At 38.2% G+C, this 13359-nt stretch overlaps 1 protein-coding gene across 1 annotated transcript in view; it reads right to left on the reverse strand.

Annotated features, from left to right (window-relative positions):
* Positions 1-13359, reverse strand: part of LOC140924859 (uncharacterized) — a 110693-nt gene that overhangs the window by 80496 nt on the left and 16838 nt on the right. Inside the window, exons 4-10 of the mRNA XM_073374887.1 lie at positions 10888-11097; positions 10377-10437; positions 9688-9747; positions 7962-8318; positions 6934-7173; positions 6439-6562; positions 4392-4463 (exon numbers count right to left, since the gene is read on the reverse strand). Coding sequence (XP_073230988.1) covers positions 4392-4463; positions 6439-6562; positions 6934-7173; positions 7962-8318; positions 9688-9747; positions 10377-10437; positions 10888-11097 — 1124 coding nt within the window. The remainder of the gene's footprint in view (positions 1-4391; positions 4464-6438; positions 6563-6933; positions 7174-7961; positions 8319-9687; positions 9748-10376; positions 10438-10887; positions 11098-13359) is intronic.

Here is a 13359-nt window from a genome sequence, read left to right on the forward strand (position 1 = left end):
ATCCCCAAAGGTAACTTAAAGCCAAAAGGTTTAAGAGAAGCTAAAAAAACAAACAACAGGAGCCTCCTCCGCCACAAGCAGGGGAAAACGACTAATTTCCATATTGCTTATCTGTTGTTTTCCGTTCTTCTTTAGTCTCCGCTGTTCATGATAACTTGGAAAATGACAAATACCTAATAAGGCTTTCAGTCTGTTAATCTGGAAAGGACTGTAAAGCTTTAATGCAGGTGGACTATGCCACTTCATGTCACAACCCTCTCTTGTCAGTCTTCGAGAAACTATCATCTGCCGCCAGACTGAGACCTTCCCTCTCCTATAAATATCCTTACTCTAAGAAAACCATACGTCCAATCGGTAAGGTCATTAAGCCCACGTAAGGGGAACTCACACTTCGAAACATCGAAATTACAAGTCGTAGATTCAGCGCACATTCAGGAAAACCAGCCCCCCTTAGTGGAAGTGACAGCAAGGGTGTTTTTCTCCAAAACAACGAACATAAACCTAGCCAGCCCCACATCCACATCTAGCCACATACACTCAAATGACATCCACGCCGTCGGCGGTCTCGGTGACTTTACGACCAGGGGTCCATTTCTCGAAAGTTCCGAGAACTTTTCAGGCCTGAAAAGCTGTTCTATGTTCGCTGTGTTTGCATTCAAGATCAGTTTAAATAATTTTGAAAATAATAAAGTGAAATAAATATATAAATAAAAAAATAAAAATAAATAAATAAATATAAATAATAAAGCAAAATTGACCGGTTTTTGAACTACATGTAGGAACTGGGCTTTCAGGTAGCCTCTCACGCAGGCTTTTGTAGGGGATTAGTATTTCCTCCCTCCCCAAGAACGCCTGCTTAGCCAAGACCAACATTTCTTTCCGCCGCTTTGCCAATCAAATGCATATGGTACCTACCAAAATCTAGTGAGTTTACCTTGAACGCAAAGGCTTTTCACGACAACAAAGCCAGGACAAATGATCTTGATAGAGCTTTCAGCACCCGTGTTTATCAAGTTTAAGATTTCTCGGTTAAATTCATTTCAGTTAAAAGCGATTTACGAACTTTTAAAGTAACAAGGCGACATATACACTAGTTTGCTGACTGGATTTGGCAAATTGCTTGTTCAACCAGTTTAACATTCGTTGAATGATAGCCTCAGTCACCACTTTTTCGGGTCACGTAGCGGTAGTTGTGTCACCTCTCGCACCAGAGTATCCTAGTCAGACTGCGCGATTTGTAGCCAGAAGACACGGAAAAGTAGAGGAAACAGCGCATTCGGTTGCTTTTGGCACTATACAGTCACGGTGGAACACTGAACGTCGGAGAGAGATTCTGTCCCATCGACGTGGAAAAGTTATGTTAATGAGGTAGGTTATAAAGCAATTTTAAGAGCAGGGAAGATGGAGTAATATTGTTTCATGTGTCGCGATGAGTAAGAAAACTTCAGAGATTTCGACGCTGAAGTTCGCTTTGTTGTTGCATGAAGTGTAAAGCTTCACCTCTAATGTCAACATCTTTATTCGAAATTTGCTGATATACCCTTCGATTTACAGACTGCCACATAAATGTAAATGATGTCTTCTTCATTCTTCTTTGCTTTTTCTAATCACACTGAGCCTTTTTTGGCATTTGGCGCGTAAGTAAACAACCCGGATCCAAAGCTCTGTTATTTGCTGAAATTCTCACCCCCTGCCCACTCGATCAAGCGAGGAATGTCATTTCCAATTTTCCGCAAATTGTCTACTCTTCCAGCAGATGAATGAATTAGACCGTCGCACAAAAAACGCTTGTATTCGCTTTCATTCATTTTTTCGGTGCAATGATAAGTAAAATAATTGCATTTTAGTCATTTTTGACTTCACAGCGTCCACATCTCTCAAGGTAGATAGAATGCGCGGGTAATTGTAAGAAAATATATCTCACTGTTGATTTATATTGGTCACATTACCATTCGAAAAAACATTTCGAAAGGATTGTTGGTCTCGGGTTAGCAGGTTCTTGTGGAGAGGAAGGGAATACGACTCCCTAAAAACGCCTCCGTGCATTGGAGGCTAACTTTCAGGAAGATCAACTGAACTCAGCGTGTAATGATAACGTTGAAGCCAGTCCACCTTACTTATCCGTAGCGAAACTTGAAAAAAGTAAAAGCAGAAATAAGCGACGTGGTAAAATGTTTAAAGCTAAGGAAAGTCGCTTAGCATACCCACAGCTGCAGCAACATGACGGTACGATAGAAAGACCTCCCTGATCGCGCACCCAAAATGTGCGGCGCGAAGGATATTTTTTAAAGGAACTCTCTGAAAACAATTCTTTTTAAAGCCAGTGATATGACATCATTTAAACATGAATTTATAATGCCAATTTGGTTTTTACAGAATGTTTGACACATTTCTCTGCAAACCGAGCAAAGATGTTTACATCCCGATTAGAGCTTTTGAAAATGGTTAAAATGTGTTTGAACAGTTACTTACAAACTCAGGAGCCCATAACCCGGAGCGTCTAACTTCCATACTGCGCCTATGCAACGGCGTTTTCACAAGTAGGTTTATTTTTAGATAAGCTTTTCCCGCGAATTGCTTTCGAAAAGCGAATCACTAGCAATTGCGTCATCAATGATAAACTTTTAATACGCAACTAGGACAACTCCTTCACATTGAAAAAAATATGGCGGACACACGTGAGAAATCTTCAGAGGAGTCTTCTGACAGTACTTCAAACGATAATTTCAGTATTTACACGGAAACTAGCAGTTCAAAAGAAGATTTGCAAAACCAAGCCAGGACGTCTACTTCATCGACGACAACGCATAATTCACGCAAAGGGAATTAAATCGAAATCATCTTCGAAATAGCCGACTGTGAAAAGGTCCAAGCGAGCTACTAGCAGTCTAAACGACGATCAAATGCAGGAATTGACCTCGTGGAACAGTTATTTTTCGCGGGAAAAGCGTATCTAAAAATAAACTCACTTGTAAAAACGCTGTTGCACGAATTTATGGCAGTTGAACGCTCCGGGTTATGGGCTCCATGGGCTCCTGACAAACTACAAAAGACGAAAGTTAGTGAAAAAAAAAATAAACCCCTATTATCAGATCAGGCTGCCATGAGAAGTTTCCTAATCATCAGGAGAGTGATATTTTAAGATAATAAGAGCATAAATTTAATTTGTACCTAATCAGTGCGCGTTTTGATTAACTCCCGTAACTTGAAATACACCTAATTGCAATAACGTTGTCATAGAAAAAAAACAAAAAGCAAAAAAGCCAAATAGGAATAAATTAGCCACGTGATTTACATTTGCGTATTTTAATTCAGTATTTGACAATTATTTAAGAATTCATTCACAACAGCAAGAGATAATTCTGTAATTCCGCGCTGTAAGATAGACAGGCGCCATAGTCATTTTAGAGCCAACATTCTCCATCAAAAGAAGCCGCACAATTCGAGGAAGAAAAAGGTAAATTGACGCGAGCAATGTCATGTCTCGGTTGTCGCACGTTCAGTTGCCAATCTATTATGTCCTGACAAACGAAGCTTGGTTTGTGGCTCAGGTGAGGAACTGGCGGAGGACCCCCTCACCCTTTCCACAATCAAAAGTCCTGCCTACGCCCCTGATTTGTTGCTTGAAAATTGTGATCAAATGGTGTTGTACACTGCAAACCATACGCAGACTGGCTTTTCTATTTAGCACTAATCTAAAACACGCGTAGAGTTCCTGGAATTTACCCCAGGCTATATTTATTGAAAAAAATGGAGCCATTATTTCTTTGGTAGTTATCCGAAGTGCTTTGTAATTCAAGCACGTTTGAAATTCGCCAGATGATTCAGCCTTGAATTGCATGAGAATGATAGTAAGAAACTGATGCAAATGATTTCTCTCATATTACGTGATTAATATTCAGCTGTAAGCGCGTGTGTTGTGAATGTTGCAAGGTATGATAATTATATGCTAATTAATTCCTATTTAACTTTTTGCTTTTTTCTATAACAACCTTATTGCAATTAGGTGTATCTTTAGCTTTTCACTTTTATGGGCGGGGGGGAACCAAACCAGCTTTACCAGAAAATACTAAGAAAGCTACGTAATTTGACTTGTTGCAGTTTACTTGTATATAGAAAACTATTATCTTATATAATTTACAACAAAATCCTAAAAATACACTTGATGAGATCCCCGGAAACACTTTCAATTAAACGAAAATACAGCACTTACTAAGTAAACAACTGATAAATAGTAAAACGATCATCCCTCTAAGGGAGAGTGCACAGTGGCAGATATATACCTCGACGCCTCTCGTCACCCACCGTCCCTTTTCGGGAGATAGCTGTATACTATTATATCCTCAAATAGTAACACTGAATAAACAACACAAAAATTTTTAATATCTTACAACTTTTCCATAAAAGAAAGATTTGTGAATATTCCTGGCGGCAGCTTCTCGATCTTGCTTGACGATAAATCCCTGCAGCAAAATTAAAGTAAAGAGGGTCAAAAACATCACGCAAAAACCTGCTACTTAAATATCAGCGAAGACCTTAATGGAAATCGGCTTGCCAATAGAAAAACCATATAGATCTCACACGAACAAATTATCAATTACAATTCTAGATGTTTTCTTTTCTGGCTATCTTACAAATTCGAGTTATTTTAGGAAATTAAATAGAAGAAATAATTGCACTTCAGTGAGGACAAACCAACAACGACGATAACAATAATGATACCCATTTTTATTAAATTATTTTAAGGTTTAAATGTAAAGCTTTATATAGTGGAAAAATAACTAGAATTTACCTTAACCGGTAAACAATAGTAACAATAATGATGATGATGAAGATGATAATTTTAAATGAAGATATGCAGTGGTAATTACAATTTAAGCAACTACAAATACACCCGAAAAAATTCGGGACTTCAACAGCATTCGAACCCATGGCGGGTAGCGCTACAGTGCTCTACCATTTGAGCTGTGAAGACCCACCCATTGGGACACAACATTTTTTTTTTAAAATAAAACCGGGTTTATTTGCAATTGTTGAAATTGCAATTAACACTGGGACGACCACATCTTCATTTAAAGTTTTTATTTTCACAGTTCACATCATCTTCAATAATGATAATGATAATAATGATGATTGTGATAATAATAGTAATAATAATAATAATAACAATAATAACAATAATAATAATAATAATAATAATAATACTAATGAGAAAGAAGATGAATGTTAGTTGTTAGTTTTGTTTACGGACGCTCGTTAAACATTATGCAATGCTATTGGTGGCCGGGAACATGGCAATGTGTAAAAAATAATAATGAATTAGTTGAAAGAGCAGCATTTATTGATTCCGTGGGCATTTTGAGTGCCTATTTGAAAGATAAGGCTTTTGCAAAGCTCTGTGATTCCCTGGTGTAAAAGAAACTGCATGCTGCATGCTTGAAGGAAGGAAGGGAGATTGAAATAGCGCGCTGCAGGTTTTGATGCACCTATGTCATTTATTTGGACATCTGCCGCCTAAGCATCATCAGTGATTCGCGTGCCCACGTGTATTTTATTCAATAGCGTGCAACAGGTTATGGTATAGATAACGATTGAGAAACTGAATGCGTGCAGGCGAAACTTTTTCCACATTGTAGATGAAAGGTCAAGTTTTGAATTGCATGCACGCTCATTTAAAAGTCCAAGATTAATATTAATAATGATAACATATTTAAACCCGTCAGCTGAAGCTGTTATAAATGGGTGCCCTGGGCAACTAAAAAATTAACAATTAAAGGAAAAAATAACTAATTTAAACAGATCAACTATCAGAAAAAGTGTAAAAACCATGTACAATGTCGATGGATAAAAACTACGAATTATATAAATACGTAAATTAAGACTCTAAAAAACTCCAAAATATTTACAAGAACTCTAAAAAATAATATCATTAAGAAGTGTTTTAAAAATCACTGTGGAGTCAACTTCCTTCAGATGGGGTGGCAAGTTATTAAGAGCCTGGGCTCCAGTATAAAATGTTCCTTTCTTGGCAGCTGTACAAAATATCTAAACCATTACGCTTAGTCGAATGGACATGTGAAGACCTAATAAAATAACTCTTAAAAAGATCTGGTCAGAGCAATGTTATGGAGACACTTGATCGTCAGCCTTTAAAGCGCTTATTACTAGAAAGTAGCCTGGCGCTCTTGTCACGTTAAAATAAAGCAGGTACATGGAGGCTGCAAAAAGATTGTCTTACTTTCAGGGTCGGGATTTTGGAGCATTTTGTACCTTGTATGTGAAACTGGGATAAAACAATGGCAATTTTAAAAATATATGAAAAACGATAATATCTTAAAACGAAACAGTTTTAAAAATTTCGAAACACCGGAGTCCATACTGAAAAAATAGGAAAACAGTACACCAATAAATCTAAGGGGGAAAAGGAAGTACACTTACAATTTAGTGGTTGTAGTTGGAATGCAATTCCAGTTATGTGTTATGTTGCTTTCACTACAGTCATGTTCGTTGGTAACTTGGCCATAACTTATCGAACCTGTACTGCGACACCAATGATTGCAATCTGTAAAATGAATCTCGCAAGAATAAGGCAGTTGGTGGGGGGATTTTTCAAGAAAGTGGTACACTTCGATATATGCATTAATACAGTATTAATAACGAATTTTCATTTTACTTATTGATTAAGGGTGAGACCAAAATTCTAATATTATATTTTGGTAAATTCGTATTGTTTACAAACCTAAATGGACACAAAGTGCGCGTGTTCAAAACAATGGCGAAACAAGAGCAAGTAGTCAAAAATTTGAACTGAATCATCAACAGATAAAATAAGGACAAGATTTAACACAACTGTTTGTGAGAACTACTATGGTTGTTTTAATTGCAAAATGTCGCATCTATATTGAATGAAATTTAACAGCATTGAATCCTTACCCAGAACGGTTACGTCAACCGTTTTTGAGTCATTTCCTTCATTGTTTTCTGCTAGTAGAGTGTACTTGTAGGTACCCGTCCGATTTATTTGAAATCCTTTTCTGATGAAACTGCCCTCCAAAGATGTTGATGTATTCACTAGAGTCAAGTTAATCGGTGGGGTACCTTCCAGCAGAAACCAGATATAATGCTCTGGTACAGTTCGCAACTCCGCCAACGGTACCCTTATCCTCGGCTTTTCTGAAATAGTCAATTTAGCAGGTTTCTAAGATGTTCCAATTTCAAGTTATATCAGGTTGCAAGCAAAATTAGAGTTGCTTAAACCTACTTCAAAAATACTTCAAAAATATAAGCGAATACTCTTTGTACCGTAGAACACCTCGCTCAACGAAACCCAAGAGTATTTAGCGGAGCCTCAGCATATACGTGTGGTGGAGCCTCCATTGCCATAGAATATTGAAACCTATCGATGAGAGAATATTCCAATAAAGATCTTGGATTTCGTTTTTTTAACTTGGGTCAAAAAAAAAAACTTAATTCGGATCGATTTTTCTTTTAGCTCTTTCCTTTAGACGATAATATTGACTCTGACTTTCGTAACCTGTGAATTGGCTGTTGGTTGCTACCGAGGAGTCTTGTGCATAAAAACGATTGTTTTTCTGTAAACGTTTTAAGACTTTAAGTTTGATGGGGGAGTTATTTCATTTCAGTTGTGAAATTTTTTATCAGTCACCTAGACCCTCCCTCAAAAGGAGGATTCTTTTTAGTGACTTAGAGGAGTTATTATCTACTGATTATCAGTCATTCTTAGTCATTTGCCTCGAACTCTAACTTGAATTTCACGCAAAATAATTTTCCACCCGCTCCTTTCGACCCGCATCCGCGACATCAAACCCGCACCCGCGACATATAATCCGCGACCCGCGACCGGTGGGCCTCGCCATTAGTCAAACTCATTTTAATGATGAGCTAATTAGCATTCGTATTGAGTTCTTATTTTGTCGTTTTGATAACTTACTATCGCTTACCTTTTCTCGTGTAATATGCTCCTTCAAAGATACAAGAGGTAAACGGACAATACACCCTTTTTAAAGTCAACATCATGAACCGACCACTTGTTTTTATGAGGAAGGGCTGTCTTGTTCCATTAAAAACGCCCAGTACGGTATCATTTTTCCTTTTTCCGTCATAGACTTGGATCTCGGGTTGATACCAGGAAAAATATCCAGATAGACGAAATGTCGTAAATATCAATTTGACGGTGTGGTTGGATGGTACTGTGATGATCCACGTACAATAACGCGTGAATTTATTGGTTTCACTGCTAAAGCTGATGAGCCCACTGGATCCGTTAACGGCAAAGGAACATGCTTCAGAGTTGACGACTGCAAATAGAAGTGCGAAAATCAATGTTTAAAACAAAAACTCACAAACTCTGTACTCTCTTGACAGGCTAAATTTTAACGCTTAACACGTTATAAGTAATAAGAATTCTCTTCGGTTCCATAGCACTACTGAGAAGCCGGATTATTATGATCGCTATTATATCGGCTAATGATCCTGAACACCCCTTTTTAACATACCCATGCAGTAAAATCTATATCTTAACCGGTTTACCGGAGAAAATGTCACCGGGCTGGTTTATTTTCCACTGCCCTTTTCTTCTTAGTTTTGTATCTCTCATAAAACCTAAAAGGGGTGACAGGCCCTACATCTTCACCGGTGTGAAACCTTTGAAAACCCTTTTTTTTGTCAATGGTAATTATGTTTTATATTTTTGCTTCTTTTAAACAAATATGAATATCGAAATACAATGATTTTGTAGAATCCACAATAGAAAGTGGTGGGGGAGGGGAGGGGGGCATAAAATTATTCGGGTACAAACGAACTATATATTCGCCAGGTATCGGAGAGGGTAGACTGAATTGAGCCACTGGATAGGGTTTCACTGGGTCTATTACAGAGGGACAAATGATGTTTGCAATGTTTGTTTCAATTGTTTCATTTTTGTGAGAGTCAGACAAATATTATATTTTAATGACTTAAGACTCATTTGTTTGTCTGAGTGTCAGTTCTATAAAAAGTAACTGTACACACCGCCATTGGTAAGGAGATTGGTTGAGAAACATAAAAACTCACATGCAAAGAGTCAAATGCAATCTCTGAGCTGAATGGCACAAAACATGGATCCACCGTAGTTGAATGCAATTTTTTGTAGGTTTTACGTTTTCAGAATACGGGAAATTACGGAAATTAACAGACGCTAATAAAAGACTCTTCTTTTAATAATTAAGGACATTTTTGATAAAAAAATATAGTGAGAGAAGCTTGTTTGGTTTAAGGCGAGGTTCTGAAAGTTACGCAAGTAAAGAAAGCCGTGAGATTTAGTAACGGAGCAATATGAATGGACAGGGTAGACCAACCTAGATTATCTTGAAAATTTTGAAGAAAACAGTAAAGAAGGTTAGTAATAAATTAGGTAAAGATGCAATGTAATATATACAGGATAATGCTTGAGCCCAAGGCCTTCTTACAAAGCAGCGGCAGAAGGCTGAAGAGCGAGGTTATTATCCGATTGAATGCACCTTTCCACTGTTTTAGAACCAGCAAGTCATTATTGTGGCTACTGAAATCGAACATTAGGTTATTATTCGTTATAATGACCCCCTTTTTTTATCTCAGTGGCCTGCTCTTTCATTTATTAAAAATAATAACCTGTTCAAAAAAAGGGAAGGATGCATTTATACGATTTACGTTCAGGGTTATCAGTCGGTAGATTTCCGATACGGATTATAGCAGTGGCTGATCTATAAGCTACAAGAACATAAGCAGATATGGAGTATTATTATATGGAGGAGAGTGTTTTACTGGGAACTAAACCACTCGTAGATTCCATACGCCACTTCATCCGGGACCCGAGTGGCGTATTTTTCGTATGTCACCTTTGTGAGTGTCGTATCGTTCAGTGACGTCACGATTCCCGCCTTTTGCTTTTGTTGAATTGGTTGCTCCATATAATAAAAAGAACATTACACGTTGGCTCGAAGATATGAATTTTATGTTCTCGTGGCAAGAACAATATCTTACTCGTTCGCTTCGCTCACTCGTGAGATATTGTTCTTGCCACTCGAACATAAAATTCATATCTTCTCGCCACAGTGTAATATCCTCTATATATTTTTATATATAATTATAACAACAATTCCAGCATTTGTATTGCCTTAGAACGTCTCAAGTTACCACCAACGTTTACTTGTCAACCAAAAAGTTAATTCTTGTACATTTATTATCATTTAAACTAAAAATAATGTGTTTGCCCATACTTTGCTTTTGAATTGTTTTGTGCTACACTTCTAGCTGGGTTGTTAATACATAACAGAGAAAAGAAAAAAACGTAAAGACGATAATACAAACAGTGACAAACGAATCATAATTTTACTTGCCTGTAACTGTCCACACTGACAACAAAATTAATACCAGCAAAGTTCTTCCTTGCCTTGACATCTGCAATAGAAAATAAATAACATAGTAAAGATAGTGGTCTCCTCAAGTGGACTGATTTGCAGAATACGAGAGTTCAGCCGCTCTATTTGCCCCTGGAATATTTTTTACTATTCCTGTGCGTGAAAACAATAAAAAATTCCAAAGTCCAAATTTCTCCTACGTTTGCGCGTTTTTGCGACTTATTTGCTATCAACAAATTTAGTGCAAATCCATTTATTGGTCAAGTGATTCTCAATATAGTTTAACAACAGGTGAACAAAGACAGAGTCAGAGGTTTGAAGTGGCTCTGCCATCTGACTATTTTACCTCCAATCAAATTTCTCGTATCTTCAGGAAATCTTTCCCACGTACTGTTGTGCTTGTTTCAACCACAGTTCTCTTTAAATTTTTTAAAGTCGGTTCCAACTAACGTACTTTAGTCTATCAACCAATGGTATTGAAACCGCTAACATAAAGGTCATCTTCGGGGTGACTATCTGAGCTAGACACTATCCTGAACGCTCCTTGCTTATACACTATATCTTTTTCTTGAGGCCAGTCATTTTCATGCTCATACAAAAACTCAGGTGCAATGAACCGGTGATAATCAATTGTCAGGACCTTCGCTTGTGGCCCTCGAGTCGCATCTTCCCCAGAATTCAAATTAGTCTTGCTTTTTGTCTGTATAGTTCAGCAAAAACAAACGGTTCAGTGACCACAACTTGGGTTCAGTAGAGACACACAAATCAATAAGAATATGTATATTACTCCTCGTCTAATAATATTAGCAATCTTTCTTTGAGTGCGAAGTCAACAATGTTTTCAGTGCAGTTCAGCGAAGACACAATAGTGTAGTTTTCAGTGTAGTTCAGAGAAGACACAATAGTTCAAAGACTACAACACGAGTTCAGTAACCAACAAGCTTATGGTGTTTATGTTCTTTATGTTTATTAGCTATCCTTCGCTTACACACTAGTAGTATACTATGTTGAAAGATAAGCCCCGTTAGTGTCTTCCCCTGTCTTCCCTTTATTAATATGCATAAGGGTCGAGTCTATGACGTCACCTATTGTGATAACCTAGGGGAAAAATGGGTTCCTCCATACTAATTAAGTGCCTAGTCAGTGTCTTCCTGCATACTAATTCGGGATAGGTTTACTAATGAGCGTCACTCTACTTCAATAGGAACAATAGGCTTGCCTAGACTTGCCCGGTAAGTAACTTGAGCCCGGTTTTCGGACCGTCTATTAAAAGAAAAATAGGAATAAGAGAAGCGATCACCTAGCAACGCGAGAAACGGCTTCCTATATCTTATTTAGCGCTAAAACTCAGATATACATAAACAAAACACATACAGAAAGTGGAGTTGAAAAGTCTTTATTTCAATTTAGTTTACGTCTTCTTATTTGGCGCTAAAACTCAGATATATATAAACAAAACATACACAAATTGGAGCTGAAAACTCTCTAAGTTTGTCTGACGTTTTCTCCTTTCTATCTCGAGGAAATGAAAGTCTCGTCATTTTCACGCACGGTTAATCAGTTAATTATGCGAGTTCGCAAGCCCAAAGTTGAATACAAATTAGCTCTACAGGAAAGACCCAAGGGAGAGAATCTTGACGTATTATTATAAAACAAATAACTTAACAAGGATTAATTAAAACACGCGCCTAATAATTGCTAGCAATAAAATCTGACACGAGATACCGTTTAAAACAAAAAGAGTCAAATACACAGCGATTTGAAAGAAATCTATTAAAACAGTCAAAGAAAGCAAGTCATGTTTTACTTACCCCTCTCCCTTTTCTATTTTATTTCCTTCCTCAATTTTTTCTTTTTCCCTTCTCCACAATTTTATTATTTTCCCTCCTCAATGTTTTTATTCCCTCCTCCACAATTTTTATTATTTTCCCTCCTCAATGTTTTTTATTCCCCTCCTTCACCTCCACCTCCTCATTTATTCTATATATTTTTCCATCCACAAATACATCGACCTCCTAGCGACCCTACATCGACCCCACATCGACCCTACATCGATCCCACATCGACCCTACATCGACCCTACATCGACCCCACATCGACCCCACATCGACCCTACATCGACCCACATCGACCCCACATCGACCCCACATCAACCCTACGTCGACCCTACATCGACCCCACATCGACCCCACATCGACCCTACACTCAACTTTTTTTTAACACTGCTTCGTAAATAGTGAAGCAATATACCACCACCGCCACATTTCTATTGTTTTCCCACCACCACCACCGCCGCCACATCATTATTGTTTTCCCTCCTCCTCCTCATTTTTTATTGTTTTCCCTCCTCCTCCTCCTCATTTTTATTGTTTTCCCTCCTCCTCCTCCTCCTCATTTTTATTGTTTTCCCTCCTCCTCCTCCTCATTTTTATTGTTTTCCCTCCTCCTCCTCCTCCTCCTCATTTTTATTGTTTTCCCTCCTCCTCCTCCTCCTCATTTTTTATTGTTTTCCCTCCTCCTCCACCTCCTCCTCCTCATTTTAATTGTTTTCCCTCCACCACCACCACCACCACCGCCACCGCCACGACATTTCTATTGTTTTTCCTCCACCACCACCACCACCACCACCACCGCCACCACATTTCTATTGTTTTTCCTTCACCACCACCACCACCACCACCACCGCCACCACATTTCTATTGTTTTACCTCCACCACCACCACCACCGCCACCACATTATTATTGTTTTCCCTCCTTCTCCTCCTCTTCCAACTCCTCCTCATTTCTATTGTTTTCCCTCGAAAGGCCAAAGAGGCCAAAATCAGGCCTAAAAGGCCTAAAGGCCAAACTTGGAGGGAAAACAATAGAAATGTGGAGGAGTTGGAGGAGGAGGAAGAGGAGAAGGAGGGAAAACAATAATAATGTGGTGGTGGTGGTGGTGGTGGTGGAGGGAAAACAATTA

The sequence above is a fragment of the Porites lutea genome, chromosome 1, assembly GCF_958299795.1.
Source record: "Porites lutea chromosome 1, jaPorLute2.1, whole genome shotgun sequence".
NCBI classification, from domain to species: Eukaryota; Metazoa; Cnidaria; class Anthozoa; order Scleractinia; family Poritidae; genus Porites; species Porites lutea.